This window comes from Bison bison, unplaced genomic scaffold (assembly GCF_000754665.1).
Source record: "Bison bison bison isolate TAMUID 2011002044 unplaced genomic scaffold, Bison_UMD1.0 scf7180017864213, whole genome shotgun sequence".
NCBI lineage: Eukaryota > Metazoa > Chordata > Mammalia > Artiodactyla > Bovidae > Bison > Bison bison.
The window spans coordinates 9981747-10000692 of NW_011494785.1; the positions used below are offsets into that span (position 1 = coordinate 9981747).

The 18946-nt window shown below is 51.1% G+C and overlaps 1 protein-coding gene across 15 annotated transcripts in view; it reads right to left on the reverse strand.

Moving 5' to 3' along the window:
• FOXN3 (forkhead box N3) overlaps positions 1–18946 on the reverse strand; it is a 426281-nt gene that overhangs the window by 214106 nt on the left and 193229 nt on the right. For all 15 annotated transcript variants that reach the window (XM_010845171.1, XM_010845164.1, XM_010845169.1 and 12 more), the window contains one exon: positions 16463–17019. In XM_010845171.1, the coding sequence (XP_010843473.1) occupies positions 16463–17005 (543 nt within the window). In that variant the 5' untranslated portion in view covers positions 17006–17019. The remainder of the gene's footprint in view (positions 1–16462; positions 17020–18946) is intronic.

Sequence of the window (18946 nt, forward strand, 5' to 3'; positions counted from 1 at the left end):
TGCACACACACGCACGCGCGCGCACACACACGCGCACACACACACACGCACACACACACACACACACACACGGGCTACCCTAGCAGCTCAGCTGGTAAAGAATTCCTGCAATGCAGGAAACCCCAGTTCAATTCCTGGGTCGAGAAGATCCGCTGAAGAAGGGATAGGCCACCCACCCCAGTATTCTTGGACTTCCCTTGTGGTTCAGCTGGCAAAGAATCTGCCTGCAATGAGGGAGACCCCGATTCGATCCCTGGGTTGGGAAGATCCCCTGGAGAAGGAAAGGCTACCCACTCCAGTGTTCTGGCCTGGACTGCATAGTCCATGGGGTCTCAAAGAGTCAGACACTGAGTGACTTTCACTTTCTTAGATACAGTAAAGAGTCTTGGTTAATTTGGTTTTAGGAGTGACAGTGGTTTTGGGGAGAGGAGTGTGTTTCTGTGAGTTTGAGAGTTCTTTTAGAGATATATTCTGAAATATCTGGAGATACAATGATTTGCTGCCTGAGATTTGCTTTAAGACACTGAGGCAGAGGGGGTGAGAAGGGGCAGACGGAGCTCGGAGGAAACAAGACCGGCTGAGTGATGATATGCGCGGTGTGTCGGCTCCCACGATGGTTACGCTGTGCACTCCAGTCCACCACACTACAGTACTAACCCTTCCGCAATATAAAGTATAAGGAAGGCAGACTTTATAAGCCCACCTGAAGAGCTTGATCTTATTCCTCCAAATGCTGCTTCTCAAATTTTCAAGACTCATTTAGGGAGTGTGTTTAAATGCGGCTTCCTAGACAGCACCACCAGAAATTCTCAGTCTGGGCTCAAGTTCAGAAATCTGCATTTCTCATCAACACCCTAGATCACTCTAGGTCGGTGGTCAGAGCCACACTCTGAGATAAACCACCCAGGTAACAGGAGCCGCTACAGGGCTGTGAATTCATGACCCCGCTAGCAGCCCTGTGTAGATGGACTTTCGCGGACGGGAGGCAGGAAGGGGCTAGGGGCTCCTGCATGACCCGGCAAACAGTAAAGATCAGCGGCTGGGGTTACAGAAGAAGGGGCATCGGAGCCCGGAAGGAGGCAGAGTCAAAGGACGCGACAGCTGACGGGGGGTGGAGCTGAGAACGGGAGGGGTTGGGGACGCCGCAGAAACAGAGGGCCCTGAGACTCGCAGAAGGACCGGACATCGGGACAGTGGGAGGCATCAGTGTCCCCCGAGGACCGGCGCGCTGCGGTCCACGGGGTCGCAGTCAGACCGAGCGGCTGACCCGACGGACCGACCCGAGGACCCAGGCCCACACCTCTGTGTCCCCCACAGCGTCGAGCACAGCTCTCTCCACATTCCAAGAATTCACGGTGGCTAAAAGAACAAAGGAATAAAATAAATCACCTATGTCAAGGGTCCCCGATCTCTGGGATTTAATGCCTGATGATCCGAGGTGGAGCTGATGCAATAAAAATCAAAATAAAATTCACCATAAGTGCAACCCATTTGAATCATCCTGAAACCATCCCCCCACTCCAATCTGTGGAAAAATTGTCTTCCACTAAACCGGTCCCTAGTGCCAAGAAGGTAGTACTAAACGGTTAATATTACTGTGCTTTCCGACAATGCCCAAGGGGAAAAGATGTTATCATTTGAAACCCAAAGAGGGAAAAATGCATCAGGACACCAAAAAATGATCAAATCCACAGAGCAGTACCAGGGTGTGGGTCACTCATTCCATTCCTCTCTAAACTATGAATTCCATCACGGTCAAGTCATTCATAGGAAGTGAAGGCACCAACAAGCAAAGGCAATGACCAGTGAAAACAGAATCATTAAATAAAAATAAGAGCAAAACACTTAAAAAATAAGCTGGAGACTGTTTGATCTGTTTGTTTACAAATCTGGTCCAAGCTAGTTAAATCTATGGAAAATCAGTCAGTGCCGGCCATGGTCTTCTTCTCCATAAATTTCCAGGCATCAGAAAGTTCCGCTGTGGTGGACAAGGCTGCCGCAGAAACCCTGAAGACAAGAATGACTTGCCTCCTGCTTTGCAGGCTTCCCTGGTGGCTCAGAGGTAAAGCCTCTGCCTGCAAAGTGGGAGACCCAGGTTTGATCCCTGGGTCAGGAATATCCCCTGGAGAAGGAAATGACAACCCACTCCAGTACTCTTGCCTGGAAAATTCTGTGGGGTACAATCCATGGGGTCGCAAAGAGTAGGACGTGACTGAGCAACTTCACTTTCACTTCTTTATTTTCGTATATGCCATGCATTTTCTCAGAAATACCTAAGGGCTGCCCCCTGCCTTATAAGAAAAGTCTAGACTTCTCAGCATGGCACTCAACACCCAAAGTCCAGCTCAACTAAAACCTTGCAAACCTCCTTCTCTCTATCTTACAGGAGCCCTCTGCTTCAGCCAAGTGGGGTAGAGGAAAGCGGAAATCCCAGATCTTGGTTAAACATCTGGCTGGGCCACTTAGCAAGCCGATGAATCTCTCTGAGCCTCAGTCTCCCCACTTGTAATGCAAACACAGTCTCCACCGTACAGTTGTTCGAAAGCTACACGTTCATGGATACAATGCCTCACACAATCACAAACAACTCCCAACCAGACAGGTGGACATGTCAGTCCCATTTTCAAACCCAGTCTTGGGCCATATGCGTCCCCACCCCCACGTCCAAGTCAACCCTAAGGACTCCAGTGACCTCCTCTCTCCCTGTCACCAGCCAGAGCCCTGGCCACCCAGCTAATGAAATCCCGTCTCCTCTCCAGGATTTCTCCCATGGCTCTGCTAACCCCCAGGGATCCTTTTCTCCTTTGGATTCCCAAAGCATGCCATTCTGGCCATTGGACTGTCAGTCCCTTGGCCCTGGCCTCTCTTTACCTCTGCCCAGCCCACTCCACCAGAGTTTCATCATCTCCAGTCCCTGGCAGGAAGTAATCACATTTTCCCCCCATTTTGAACATGTCAACGTGATGACAGGGGCTGGTACACAATGGTTGCTAGCAAGGCCCCTTACCCCATCCCTTGCTCTGGAAAATCAAGACAGCCTGTGTCGGATGCCTGACATTCACTCCTGTCTGCAACCGGAGGCTAGAGTTCATCATTTTTGGTAACCACTCAACCCTGTGATTACAAGCAATTTGAGGGCAGCTGGCAGGAAGAAGTAGCCACCAAGGAAAACTGTTAGTTTGAGAATCACCAGCCCCAAATCTATGGGAACAAAATGTGAGAAAGATGAACTCATCCCCAGAGACCGTAACGAAGGGAAGCGCGAGATGGCCCCCAAGTTCCTTGGTGTGAAAATCCATCGTCTGGGAGAGAGAGCCAGAGAGGACACGAAGGAAAGCAGGGCTCACAGAACACTCCAGAGCCACTCATTATTTTCCTCTGTGTTATTAAAATGTTTCGGGGGCTTTCCTGGGGGTCCTGTGGTTAAGACTCTGCCTTCCAACGCAGGGAGTTTGCATGGGATCCCAGGTTGGGGAGGTAGGATCCCACACACCTTGCAGCCAAAAAAGCCGAAACATAAAAAACAGAAGTAATATTGTAACAAATTCAATGAAGACTCTGAAAATGGTTCACATTAAAAAAAAAAAAAATCTTAAAAAAAATTGTTTCCAAAGACCAGAGTCTTTCCAAAAAACTTTTTTGTTGCAGGCACGTTTCAAGCCCCCGCCCAAGCCCACGCCTCATTCCAGATTAACGGGTGGCCCCAACTGCTGTCTTGACCCCGGGGGACCCTGCCCCTGCTGGGACCAGGGCCGAACGTCTGATGCAGGGAGCACGGGTCTGTGCGTCTAAAATAATGACAGACGCTGCGTGGGGTGGTGGAGCCGACTCCACGGAGCACTGGGGCCCTCACATCACAAGGGCTGGTGCCAAGCACAGCAGCGCTGCCTCGGCAAGCCGGTGGTGTGAAGACTCGGAATCAAGGACCACACGGAGGAATCCAGGCTCATGAGGAGACCGCAACGGCATGGACGAGTGGCCCCGTGGCCACGGACGGAGCCACGGAGGGAGCAGTGTGAATCGCCATGGACCCCAGACGTGTTACCACCCGTCACCACCAGTCCAGGGAACCGCTGCTGAGGCCTTGGGCTGAGCATCCTTTTCTTAAGGCAACTTGGGTGACTTTCTTTTCCTTGCAACCAAATGTACCCTGATGAGCACATTCTCCTTTAAGTGGAGCTAAATACATTCCACCAGCAGGAGATCTCTCTTAGAATCTATTTCGACTGACAGCAGCTACTTCTGTCTGATTTATTACCTTGCTAAGCCCTTCCTTCTGCAAGCCGGAAGGGCAGTGATCTCTTCTAAAGCAAGGCTGATTTTACACTCGCAGGGCCAGCAGGGGCGGCCCGACGTTACAGGGCTCCGTGCCGCACATCGAGGCCAGTCTGGTCAGCCTGTCCATCCCCTGAAGCAACTGCTTACTTTCCAGAGCCACTGCAAACCTCGTTGCTTGGAGACACGTATACGAGAAAAACCCCTCTCTCGAGCCTGGGACCCACGACTTCTGTGAGTTCCTGCCAGGGGTGGTGGGTTAGTGGCTAAGACGTGTCTGACTCTTGCGACCCCATGGACAAAGGAGCCTGGCGGTAGCCCAGCCCCTCTATCCACTCCAGGCCCCTCTGTCCATGGGGTTCTCCAGGCAAGAATACTGGAGTGGGTTGCCATTTCCTCCTCCAGGGGATCTTCCTGATCCAGGGATGGAACCCGAGTCTCCTTATCTCCTGCAATGGTAGGCAGATTCTTTACCACTGAGCCACCTGGTCAGGGGGCTAGAAAGGAATGTTCACTGGGGTGCATTTCTCTCAGTAAATCAGAGATGTCCCTGGCCCCAAGCTCATTTGGAAGTTATATCCTCTGCTGCCTGTAAAACCGCAGGCAGTAACTACCGTAATGACAGGTAAGTTATTTTTTAAATAATTCTGAACTTCTCCCTCTAAATATAAACCTCTTTGGTTTTTATTCACCAGGCTGACTACACCCCCAAATGAATTCTCTACTCAAACACTAATGGAAATAAAATTTCCAACAAAACTAAAATAGAGGCTTGATTTCAGCTCCTTTCTAAAGGAGAGGTAATCCACAAATCCTCTTTAGTTTTCACCAAATAAGCACTAACGCGTCCCAGATTTATACCTCGACTCCGACTTCTGCAGCGAGCTTGAAACTCACGTTACCAAACCTCTGACTTGAGAGCTCCACCTAGATGTTCAAAAGCCATCTCAAATTCAACATGGTCAAAACAGTATTTCTGGCTCCAGCCACGCCTCCCACTTCCCAAGCCACATTTGCACGCAGGCCTTCATCGGCACACCCCACGGCTGGTCCAAGTCAGCATCATTCCCATCACCTCTAACCTGCACCAGAGAACAAGCCCCAGATGTTCCCTGCCCTGTCCCTTTAAGCACGTCACCCCCCTCCCTGACATATCAAGCCACTGCCAGGGCCTTGCATGTGCTGCTCGCTCTTGCCTGCACCTCTCCTGCCACTCGAGGCTGGCCCCTCAGCTCCCTCGGAAAGCCTCCTGCTCTCCTTCCCAGCCCCTCGAGGCCATTCTCCCGTTGGTCTTCACTGCAGGCATCATCACTACCTTCGTGTGTCCACGCATGGATCTACTATTAAACGCAGCCCTCCCTGTCACCCTCTCTGCCCCCACGACGTGGGCAATCCAGGAGAAACACGAGGGACGATGCATCACAGGTCATCAATGTATCCCCGGTACCCAGAACGGCGCCCGGCACATCACAACGTGTACGGCATGATTGAACTCTACTTCTGAGATGACTGACGCTACTTCTCTTTCCGAGCTGCTACTGTTGTTGAGTTGCTAAGCCGTGTTCGACTCTTCTGCAACCCCATGGACAGAGGAGCCCGCAGCCTGCCAGGCTCCTCTGTCCAAGGAATTTCCCAGCAAGAATACGGGAGTGGGTTGCCATTTCCTTCTCCAGGGGGATCTTCCTGACCCAAGGATCGAATTTGCATCTCCTACATTAAAGGTGGATTCTTTACCACTGAGCCACCAGGGAAGCCCTGTTTATAAGTGCAGAGTCTAATTTTCACTTTGCAGGGTAAGGCTTCCGTAGCGTCTCAGAAATGTGGCTGTGAATGCAGTTTCTCACTTCACATGACTGCGCCAAGGGAAGATTCTAGAAGGAATACAACATTCTATGGGGCACTCTGGGCATCCTGAACGAGACTCTGCACCCCAGCTCTGAGCCACACTGCCTGCCCTCTAATGCCAGGAGACTGGATGTGTTTCTTTTCTCCTTCCATGACAACCACGACTGGAGTCAGCGCTCACATGACTTGATCTTTTCTTCTAAACACGAAGTACGTGTGTCTGAGCGCTGTGCTGGCTGTTTTCTGACGTCAGTGAAGTCATTCGTGGGCCCCGTCCCCTGAGGATGACAGTCACCACTTTGTATGAGACACTGCACAGAGCTCCAGTGAAGGCCACTCTCACCTCTAACTCACTGGCCCCGGAGGGGGCCCGACACAGCCGTGGGGACTCGAGGGAAGGAAGGAAGGGGAATAGGAGAGCCTCTCCCCCGAGAAGCAGCAGTCACTCTGCCTGTGTTGACTGGTCTCCTGCTAAGTTCACAAGCAAAAGTACTCAAACAGCACCACAACACGCACATGCGCACGCACGCGCGCGCACACACACACACACACACACACATCAAAGACTCCATTCTCTTTTTGAAACTGTTGGCAACCTCGCATAGCAAACCATCGAGCTATTATTAAAAGAACTACTTCACCCCCTCCCTATCTTCAACCATGTATTTCCCCTGCTTTTCTTATCACACCTGGCACATGACTACATCTTCACCTCTATCAAACTGTTGCTTCTGAAGATATTAAATGCAATTTAACTAGAATATCTGGAAGCAAAACCCCGATAAATGGAATGTCTGAAAAATGGGTCATCATCTCCGCTTTACTTACGTTACTGGAACAATTGACAGTTTTCCCTTTAGCATGCTACCTCCTCCACCAGTTCTTCATACTTATTTACATAACCTTTCTGATCACCCATTTCTTTCCTCTTCTCTGACACTGTTCCAACATATCCTTTAGGCCCAGCAACATTCATCTCCAAGACCGTCCGTACCTCTGTGGCAGAAAACCTCATGCTTGCTTAGTAACAGAATCAGCATTTCACTTGCGTATCAATGGCCTCAGCTAAAAGACTACGCTTCCCAGCCGTCTTTGCTGCCAACAGGAGTCACGTGGCCAGGAGCTAGCCAGCAAGATGAAAGCAGAGTGTCGGGGAGGACTGTTTCTGAAAAGCTCCTTAAAATGGGTGACTCAACGGGACTCCCTTTTGTCTGTGCCTGCATACCCTTTCCTGCTTCCCAAAATGAGAACAACCCAGCAGATGCCATTTAGACCATGAGCGGACTGTGCGAACAGAGACAAGCGATGCACTGAGAACAGCAGAGTGCACAGACAGACGGGAGGCGCGCTTCTGTCTCATTCCTCAAGACCCGCTTTATGTGGCAAAGCAGTGCACTTCTAGCTCGTTCAATCACCAGTTTCTGCAGTTGCTGTTTATAATTAGTTCAGTTTAGTCGCGCAGTCGTGTCCGACTCTTTGCGACCCCATGGACTGCAGCACACCAGTCTTCCCTGTCCGTCACTAACTCCCAGAGCTTGCTCAAAGTCATGTCCGTGGAGTCGGTGATGCCATCCAACCATCTCATCCTCTGTGGCCCCTTCTCCTCCTGCCCTCAATCTTTCCCAGCATCAGGGTCTTTTCCAATGAGTCAGCTCCTCGCACCAGATGGCCAAAGTAATGGAGCTTCAGCTTTAGCATCAGTCCTTCCAATGAACACCCAGGACTGACTTCCTTTAGGATGGACTGGTTGTGTCTCCTTGCAGTCCAAGGGACTCTCGAGAGTCTTCTCCAACACCACAGTTCAAAAGCATCAATTCTTCTCAGCTTTCTTCACAGTCCAACTCTCACATCCATATACGACTACTGGAAAAACCAAGCTTTGACTAGACGGACCTTTGTTGGCAAAGTTATGTCTCTGCTTTATAATATGCTGTCTAGGTTGGTCATAGCTTTTCTTCCAAGGAGCAAGCATCTTTTAATAGAAACAGTCAAACCTCGACCTAACTAATCTATCCTTGGAGGTCTCATGTCCATTCATGCTTTGTAAACTATTTATTCAAGTGTCCCGCCCCGCAGAAGGCCTATTCAAAACCTGCCCATTACTACTTTTTACCTCAGCTCCAAGTGCCCCTCTCTGGGGAAGCGAAGTCTCCCTGACTGACCTCACTTACCAAGCTGGCACTCTTCTCATACCTGCGATGGTTTATAAGCTTTTAAATCTGTATTTGGATAATGTCTCCTATTTCAGTGGAATGTAAACTTCCAAAAGGCAAGAAGCAAATCTCAGTTTAATAAACCAATAAGTAAAAAGTCCCTGAAATTACAGGCAGTGAAACACTGATGCTCTACGAAGGCAGAGGCATTCCATAGGAGCGACAGGAGTGAATTTCAACTGTCTGAACACTGTGAAGCCAGAAAGTGAAAGTACTGATCACTCAGTTGTGTCTAACGCTGTGTGACCCCATGGCTGCAGCCCACGAGTTTCCTCTGACCACGGGGATTCTCATTCTCCAGGCAAGAATACTGCAGTGGGTTGCCATCCCCTTCTCCAGGGGATGTTCCCAGCCCAGGGACTGAACCTGGGTCTCCTGCACTGCAGGCAGATTCTTTACTGTCTGAGCCACCAGGGAAGCCCCTTTAAGCCAGTGTTAAAGCAAATGTAGCCAGGGGATAATTCTTACTTGGCTGGGAACCTCCCTGGCCTAGTGGTTAAGAATCTACTTTCCCAAAGAAGGGGACGTGGGTTCGATTACTGGCCGGGGAACTAAGATCCCACACGCCGTGGAGCCATGAAGCCCAAGGCCACGCATCACAACTGGAGACAAGCCAGCCAGTGCGCTGTAGCTAAGAACAGAGGGGGGGAAGAAAGGAAATGAAGGAAGGAAGGAAGAAAGGAAAGACGGCAGGAAGGAAGAAAGGAAAGACAGCAGGATGAAAAGGAAGAAGGAAACATCCTTACAGGGTGGCTGGACATATTCATTGAGAGGAGAAACAAGCAAGTTACCAGCAACAGGGATGGAGAACAAGAATTAAACACTTTAAGGGGGCCACACATCTGAACTCCACAAACAAAAGAGCAGCCTATAAACACAGAATCATCAAAATGAACATTATATCAGCCTTTAAATGTATATGTGTATATATATATATATTCATCATCATCTGTTTCAACCACAAAAAATGTCCATTGAGAAGAAGAGAAGATTTTCTAAAAAGTGTAAAACCTGTCACCGTATTGTTAAAGCGTAAGAGTGTTAAGACGTTCAAGGGCTCTGTGAGGGGGAATGAATTGATCCCAACAACCCGTTACTAAAAGCAAAACACACGACTTTCAAAGAGGAGACTGGTGTGCCAGATTCCTACAGTGTTTAGTGCAGAGAATTACCCCGCGGCTAACGTGATTTCAGAGGGGACTCCCAGAGCCTCTTCAGCTCAACAGGGGAGGTTCTGAGAACAGTCTCTTGGTGGCTGCATATCCAGGTAGCCCCTCAGTGAAGAAGTATCTCACACACGTAGCTGGGTACCACCAATCCCTACCTAAAAGAATGCAAAACAATACTGAAAGTGAAAGGCCCTCAGTCCTGTCTGACTCCTTGCCACCCCGTGGACTACACAGTCCATGGAATTCTCCAGGCCAGAATACTGCAGTGGGTAGCCTATCCCTATGCCAGCGGATCTTCCCGACCCAGGGATCGAACCAGGGTCTCCTGCATTCCAATACTGGACAGATACGTTAATGGGGTCCTCAGATTCAGAAGAACCAAGCTTTCCAGAACTCCTGTATAGACCCTCATCAAGGTCAGTAGCAGGGGAATCACTGTGGGCACTAGAGAAGCAGGGGCCTCTTGGAATGGACGGGCCAGAAGAGAGACAGGACACACTCCAAGGAAAGGCGGAGCGCGCACAGGAAGGACGGCTGCTGCCAGGGAGCTCTGTGAGCGAGTAGGAAGCCGCGCAGGTGGGCTGCGGGGCCGAGAAGGCCTTCCAGGCCGGGCCACCCACGCTCAACCTTGCGCCCTGCTAGCACTTGGCACAGGAAGCACAGCTGGTTCTGAACGCAACAGGTGCTTTCAAAGTCTGCTGAATGAACGAATGAGGAGTGAAGAGCTGGCAAAAGGAAGACAGCAGAAACGCCCCCCAGCCAAGGCACCTCTGCCTGGAAGAATCAGGGGGAGCAGCGGGGTCTGGGAGGACCAGATGGGCAGGACGGATAGCGCAGCGTGGCCGAAGGCAGGACACAGATTTCTTGACCTCCCTGAGGATGCTGGTATGAAGTGCTTTCTGTTCCAGAGACTGTGACATGGGAGGATGTTTATTTCAGGCCCCCCAGAGACCCCAGTAACATCTCAACCTTCCAAAGCAACACAGCCTACAGCACAGACGATGGAAAGCGGCCTGCCGGGCAGTGGGCACAGGAGAAAGAGGCCGTGTTCCTGCTCCGCGCAGGGCAGCCCCGCTCAGAGACAAACAGGCCCATCACCTGCCCCGGCGACCACAGAAGAACCTTTGACGCCTCATCTGATATTTGCATGTCCCACCACGCAACACTACCCCGATGTGAAGTAATTGACTCAACAAGGCCGAACTGCAGAGTTTATCAAAAACCATCATTGACCACCAACCTCCCCGCCAACAAAATAATAACAGTAATAGTTAGGGCCTTTCTTCTTCCTAAAATGACCATCACAGGTGCGGTGGCACTGTCATGGGAAAAGGAAATGCTCTGATTCTGCGGCTGCACCCCCGAAGGGAAGGAAGAAGAGCAACTGTGATACGGAGGTGCTGCTGTACGAGGGGCGCTCTGCCATGTCAGAGGGGCTACGTTTTCAAAATTGCTTCTGAAAAAGAAATTTCATCCAGCAGGATGGAAAAGCAAACATCAAGGGAGCTGGGAACTGGAGGGGGAATTTGCATAAACACAGGGATCAGGGGCTTTGGACTTGGGTCAGACCTCTGTGGAGGGGCCCTGGGAGGCAGGGGGCCTGGCGGAGCCGCGCACCGCACGCTTTGTGCAAACTCGACGCCTTTCCAGCTGCTTAAAGGTTGGCCTCGTTTCAAAGCCAAAAACATTCTCTATATTTATCTTCCTCTACCCTGTACCCCCAGAGTAAATTCCGGGTGTATTTGAGTTATCTTAATTCCTCTATAACTGATGTTCATAGCATACTTTGAGGAAGCACCCCGAGATCAACGATCAGCCTCTATCCTGAGGAAGCATGGTCAAGCACTGGGCTTAAGGTCAGCGCATGTCCTTCAGAACTGGAGGGAATCAGGGTGAATTCCTGTTCTGCTGCTTAGTAGCTGTGTGACCTCTAGCAAGTCCCTTAACCACTCTGAGCTTAATCATCATCTATTTTAAGAATGAAATTAGGGCCTACCTCATAGGGTTGTAGTGAGGAAGAAATAAGATATTGGGAAAGTACAAATAAAGTGTTCTCTAAGTCCATTACTGTTATTACAAAACACGCGTGGTTCTTCCCTTTTCCAGGGTCAGGAGTCCCACTGAGAACCAAAAAAGTGATCGAACAAAATCTTGAAATCTTCTAGGAAAATGCATAGTCACATGACATGTTATCAGCAATTCCGAGTTGTCTGCAAAGCCTCTGACATTCAAAGACCCCAGGTTAAGAAGCCCCAAGTAACAATAAACTTCTGCTTCTATAGCTGAGGAAACTGAGGTCCAAGCAGCCAGGTACTTCCAGCATCAAAACTCGAACCAGGTATCTTGGCTTCCAATCCAGGCCTCTTTCAACCAAGACAAGCTGCTTATATTTATAAGCTAAGACTGTACTTAAAGCTCTGAATATAATAAATATACTTCTGTACACTGTACACTGTACCCTCTTATGACAACAGTATGTTTTGTTAAACTGGAAAGTCAAGAAAAAGCACAGAAATAGCAACACGCACACCTGAGCCCCTATAATCCAGTTTATAAAAAATAAAAACCTGTGCTCTACGTCTCATTTACAAATACTCAGAGAGGTTAGTACACACCAATCTTATGGTTCCAACTGAGATCTGTAGTTAGGAAATTCAAAACGGAATCCCAGACTCTGGACCTCTATCCTGACTGATCTGGGCAAAGGTTACCCACAGATGAGACCGTGAGATGAAAGGCTGAAGGGGACTCTGCAGAACAGCGAGCAGCCAACCCTACATGAGCCCACAGTTCAAGCTCAGCGCCCCCAGGCGTGGGTCAACCAGTCTTCCTGACGTGAGAAGGCACGAGACGCGGCTGTAAAGTACTCCCCGGGGGCCAAACAAGCCAGAACGGGATCTAGCCTTTTAGCACGTACTTCCATTTCACAGAGTATCCCTACAAGAGGACAGAGGAACAAGCTTAATGAAGCCCCAACGAAGCAGACGTGCTATGCAGACGGGTCAATTTGACAAGGAAGGGGCCGGGCATCTGCCGCGGGTGACAACAGGTTAAACAGGTTGAAGCAACAGAGCCCAGTGCAGCGCTTAAACGACGTCTGGATCCTGATTCAAACAAACATTTTGTAAACCATCAAGAATATCTGAACAACAGAGCTGGCATCTGGTGAGACCAAAGAACTGTTCGTTTTGTTAGAGGTGACACTGGCATTGTGGTTACCGAAACGACTCCTACACACACTAAAACAGGTCGGGATAAAGTGACGCGAGGGATGGGATTTGCTTCAAATTACTTAAGAGCAGAAAAACAAAAATGAAGGAAGGAAGGCAGGCCAGCACTGTTAACTGCTGAATCCGTGGCCAATGGTGGTGAAGGCGATAGAGTCACTACACTCTCGCCTGTGCTGTACATGTCTGAAGTTTTCCATGATTGGGGAGGGGAAGAAAAAAAAAAAAACTTCTATCTTTCAAAGTCCTGTTAGAAATAAAACAGGGGAAAAAAATACTATTCACACCTAACTTACTCATTCATGAGAATGTTCTTGATGAAATCTCTGCATTGGAAAGAACCCGAAAGGGCATCTGAGTTAAGGATTCCCAAATCCGGCTGAAATCAGAAATATGAAGCTTATGAAGAATCTCGGTGTTCCCCAGCCCACCTTAAACCTGCTGAATCAGAGTCTCTTCTGCTGAATCAGGAGAAGTGGTGGGTGTGTAAGAGCCACAGGTGACTCTGGTGTGGTTCAGGGTGGCCCCTCTCCAGCCCCATTTGAGCAGCTGCGCGGCAGGGCACGTGTCCCCAGCCCCCAGAGACAAGGATCACACCAGATTCTGCATGCTCACGCTTGTGCATCTTGGCCTAAGTGTGATCCTGCACTTTTAACAAGACAACAGAGTGGGATGGCTAACCCTGTGCACACAAACACAAGGCTTCCACACCGCCACGCCCCCAACCCCAGCATCCTTCTCACCAGCATTCAGGCACGCACGTGACCACTGAGCTGCAGTGGAACCTCAGTGCAGGAGCCACAGCCAAGGAAAACCCCCCAGGGAAAAACAAGCTTACCTGCGAGTCCAAGGGCTTTCACTGGGCAGAATGCGGGCACACGCTTTTCCCTGACTCACTGGCCGCGGCAGAGAGCCCCAAGTGAACGGGCTGGGACCGGTGCCTGAGGGCACCCAGGAGCCTGCTCCTCACCAGGCAGCCTCCAGCTGGCCCCCAGGGAGCCAGAGGGAAGCGCAGAGAAGCGGGAAGCTCACACCCTTACTCTGTCCTCGCAGCATCAGCAACGCCGAGAACAAACTCCCGGCCACAGAACCGACTGGCATCTCATCAGAAGGACGTCAGTACAGGTCCGAACGGCTGGGCAGCCACGACTCTGCATTCCACAGAATTAACTGCCTCCAAGCCCTCGAAACCATTCCCTTTCAACACGCGCTGCATGTGCCATGACAGACCCTGGGCAAACCAGATTCCCAGAGCAGCGTTGGGGTGGCGGGTGGGGTGCCGGGGGGAGCTATCGGACACCCACTTGTACACGCCCCAGGCTGATGAACGATAACTCCTGAGTGTCTCCGCTCGCCGTGGAGCTGGTCTCGTTGAACATTTCAGTGTGTGCGTTTGCTAAATTACTCTCATGTGCCCCAGCATGACAGCAAACACACCGACCCAGGCGTGCAGTAACTCGCAGAATCGTTTCACACCAAGCTAAAAGCCCTGGTCGTCGCGGCAGCAGGGACGTGCAACCCTGGCGGGCCTGACAGCTCTGTCTTCTCCACCTTCCAACCCTGCAACTAATTCTCCGTGCTGCGTGCTCAGTCACTTCAGTCATGTTCAACTCTTTGCAACCCCAAGGACCATAGCCCGCCAGCCTCCTCTGTCCATGGGATTCTCCGTGGAGAATACTGGAGGGGGTTGCCATGCCCTCCTCCAGGGGGTCTTCCCCACCCAGGGATCACACCTGAGTCTCTTATGTCTCCTGCATTGGCAGGCGGGTTCCTTACCACTAGCGCCACCTGGGATGTGGAATTGTTCGCCCAGACCTTCCCTTTCCAGAGGACCCACCTGTATGGTAGCTTTTAAGGTTATGGGCTTAGTTCTTTACAGGGAAACAGTGAGTTTTCTCTAAGTTCAAGGAATGATGGGAAAACACTCTTCAGAGTCGAGTCCGGAGGTCAGTCTCCCGATGACCCTCCTGGGATAAGGACGGGAGGAGAGCGTGACGGACTCCTAGGGACGGCAGCAGTACCCATGACGGCTACAGTTACAGGAAACTCGGACCTGGGGAGGCAGGGCTGGCACGCTCAGGCGTGCTCACTCCTGCACTCTGACCGGGGGGCCACCTGCTCCCGGGTCAGCAGCAAAGCTCCTCGGCGTCCACACCTTCCTCCTCCTGGGCAACACCCTCCTCAGGCCCTGCACCCCTCCCCACCCCGTCCTCAGCACAAACTCTGGGTGAACAGCACCTGCCGGCAAACACGCCCAGCGGCAGCAAGGATAAACGGGGCTTCAGCCCAGCCAGCTACAGACTTGAGCAAGTGGAATCTTCTCAGGTTCAAGATCCTACTGGAAGCATGAATCTGTTCCCGGAGACAGAAGAAATGAAAGGCCCCAAGCCTGCACAGCTGCTGAGCCACACAAGAGTGGTCCTGGGCCTGAACCTGAATTTCAAAAAGAATGGAAAGCAGGGACTTCTCTGATAGTCCGGTGGCTAAGACTCCGAGCTCTCCAGGTGCGGGCCTGGCTTCGATCCCACTCAGGATCCCTGAGACCTGGTGCAGCCAAATAAATAGTAAAACAGAAAGGAACGCAGACTGCCCGCTGCACACTGCAGCACCGCTGACGCAGAGACCAGAGCTGGGGACACGGCAACACGAAAACCTGGCAGAGAGGGGTTTTCTGCCAGGTTATTTTAGCCGTGGCCACGTTACTTTCCAGGCTTCCAAGTGGCGCTACTGGTAAAGAACTCGCCTGCCAATGCGAGAGATGCAGGTTCTATCCCTGGGTCTGGACGATTCCCTGGAGGAGGGCATGGCAACCCAGTGTTCTTGCCTGGAGAATCCCATGTCAGAGAAGCCTCGTGGCTACAGTCCATGGGGTCACAGTGAGTCAGATACAACTGAAGCGACTTAGCACGCACACATGTTACTTTTCACGACTTCAAGCTAGGTTACCATTTTTCTAACAAGCCCACCTTCTTTCTACTCTACGTATCATATTCCATACAAGAAAGATAAAGCAAATTATTAAAACTTCCTTTAGCAAACCACAAGGGTCAAGCTTTAAAGGCTTTAAAGCAAAAATTCTACCTTTTAAAAAGCCAGTCTTGAATGAGAACCTTACCCTCAGACCCCTTTCCACCCTGAGAGGGAATTTCAAAGTTGCCAAACACTTTACAGAGCCCAGAATTTCAAGAGAGTCACCTGGGCACTTGGGGTCTTTGTTCCTGCAGTATATAAAGATGTTCAAGTCATCTGTACAATGTCCACCACTGTCTATTTATTCCAGAACCCTAGACCGACAGCCTTTCTCTGAGTTAATATTCAGAAAGAATACAAATGCCACATTTCTCTAGCCCTTGGTGGCAATTTTCCTACATATGTATATTTACACTCCTCATGGCTCATGGCTGCTCTCAGAATACAGACCTTTGTTTGGTCTTGAAAACCAAAGGGACCCACCCACGCTGAAGGATGACCATACTAAGAACCCATCAGGCCTGCAAACCACTGTTCTGTAACCCTGCTCCCCAGTGGGAAGCCCTCAAGCCAGCTTTAGAAACACCAAACGCAGGAAAAGGAAGTTCTTGACAAGCGCCTGAACGCATGCAATGAGACCGCGTTCTCCATTTACGCAAGGGGCACTTCCATACAACAAATTCACATTCCTGAACATTTTCTCTTCATGGAGACACGTTTCACTTCCAAAAGAAAAACCTGAGCTCCAGCCCCCGAGGCTTACCTGACTCCTCTCTTTGTCCACTTTCTTAAAACATTTATTCAAGGACAAATTGTGTCTCACTGAGTTTTTCCACCCAGTAGGTGCGTTTGCAAAATACGGAAAGTGTTCCAAGATCCAGTTGTAGATATCCTTGACGGGCAGGCGCTTGGTGGGCGAGTCCTCGATGGCCATGAATATGAGGCAGCTGAAGGAGTAGGGGGGCTTGCAGTTGGGGTTCTGCCTGGCGTCGTAGGGCACGTCGGAGTGGGCGGGCGACGGCGGCGGGTCGTCGTCCGGGTCCTGGACCGGGCTGACGCTGCGCAGGACCGAGTCCCCGAAGCTCTTCAGCAGGTTCTTGCTCTCGTGCAGCCAGTTCAGGTTGGTCAGCTCCTCATCTTCCATGGCCCCCTCCTCTAGTCGGATGTCGGGCAGGGGGAAGTCGAGGTCATCGTCTTCCTGGAGGGCCTTGGAGAAACCACTGCCCCGGTAACACTGACTCAGCCCGCTGGAGACGCTAATTCCTGAGCTTTCCGGCTTCTTGCTGGGAGGCATGACTGGACCCATTTACGTGAAGGCTCCTGAAACACACGACACAGAGAAGATGAGGGGGGACCCCGACGGCAGAGAGGCAGCCGCGGCCTCCCGCCCCGCCGGCTCGGTGGGCTCCCTGCCCCTCAGAGACGCCCCCTCGCCGGCCCGCCAGGGGCAGCAGGAGCCGCCGGGCCCACGCACAGGGACCCGACGGCCCGCAAGGGCAAGACCGGGAGCGTTCGCAGCGCCCTTCAGGGGCTCCTGCCTCACGAGAAGAGAAGAGCGGGACGCGAGGAGGGGACTGGGAGCCCACCACACCTAGCGGACGAACTGCAAGGCTTCCGGCGGGAGCGCCCAGCGCGTCCACTGCAGAAGCTACAGGTTCCATCCCTGGTCAGGAAACTAAGATCCCTCAAGCTCTGCGGCAGGGCCAAAAAAATAAACAACCCGCCTGTGTAACAGCACAGGGGAACAGTATGCCGTATCCTGTGATGAACCGTAACGGAAAGGAATGTTAAAACCAATATATGTTACGTATAAAATCACTTCGCTGTACACCAGAAACTAACGCAACACTGTAAATCAACTGTACTGCAATAATTAAAAAAGGGGGGGTGGGTTCCACAAGGTCGTCTTCCGGATCCATGAAGCCTCTCACCGTGACCCTAGGAAAATCAGTCATTTCCTGCTTGCCTCTATTTACCTGCTTCACATGAAAATGTACAAGATTCTTTCGAGCCTCACAATAAACACCACAAAATAAGTGCGGCCACAACCCAGGTCACTTCGGGTGACGGGTCTTACTAGTTACCTTTCTCAAGAAAAAAAGAAAAAAGACCCGCTGTTTCAGGTTAAGTTCAGCTGTTCCGTGCGAAGACCATCACAACTGCCTGGGAATTAAAACTGGCTATGGTGAGAACCACTTTGCTGCTGCTGCTAAGTCGCTTCAGTCGTGTCCGACTCTCTGCAACCCCATAGACGGCAGCCCACCAGGCTCCCCCGTCCCTGGGATTCTCCAGGCAAGAACACTGGAGTGGGTTGCCATTTCCTTCTCCAGTGCATGAAAGTGAAAAGTGAAAGTGAAGTCGCTCAGTCGTGTCCGACTCTTAGCGACCCCATGGACTGCAGCCCACCAGGCTCCTCCATCCATGGGATTTTCCAGGCAAGAGGACTGGAGTGGGGTGCCATTGCCTTCTCCGGAGAACCACTTTAGTAGTGTTTTATCATGACCTAAAACTGCAACTTTAATAACATTTGGCAAGTCTAAACAGTGATGCCAAATTATTCTGTGGATTCAAAGTGAAGGAGGAAGCACAGTTAATTTCGTTGGGACACTACACTCTGAACAAAAAAGTGAGCGCTGTCAGACACCACGCAAATAAAGAGGAATGTGAACAAGGAGCCATCAGCTGAAATTAAAATCAGTGCAAAAAGTCAGGAGAGCAGCCAGGAGCTTCAAGAAAGAAGGCATATCCAACAAAAACTGCTAAGGAATTCTATTCTGCTTCTCCCCCACTTTTATCAACAGCCTAGCACAGGGGGTAAAATATCTGAGAAGGAAAGACAATAGGGGGAGACAGGTCCACACTCGGGTGACCCCAGCAGCTACAAAGCACGTGCATCCCTCGAGCACGTAACGAGCGACAGAAAGAGCAGGAAGATCAGGAGAGAGGTCTCCCGCTCTCCCATAACGAGAGACAGAAAGAGCAGGAAGATCAGGAGAGAGGTCTCCCGCTCTCCCACAGCATGCTGGGCGTAAGAAGGGCGTGTTTTATCCTCCACCCCAGCCCTGGGCTTCCCTGGCGGCTCAGACAGTAAAGAATCCACCCGCAATGTGGGAGACCTGGGTTCAGTCCCCTGGAGGAAGGCATGGCAACCCACTCCAGTATTCCTGCCTGGAGAACCCCATGGACAGAGGAGCCTGGTGGGCTACAGTCCACGGGGTCTCGAAAGAGTCAGACACGACTGAGCACG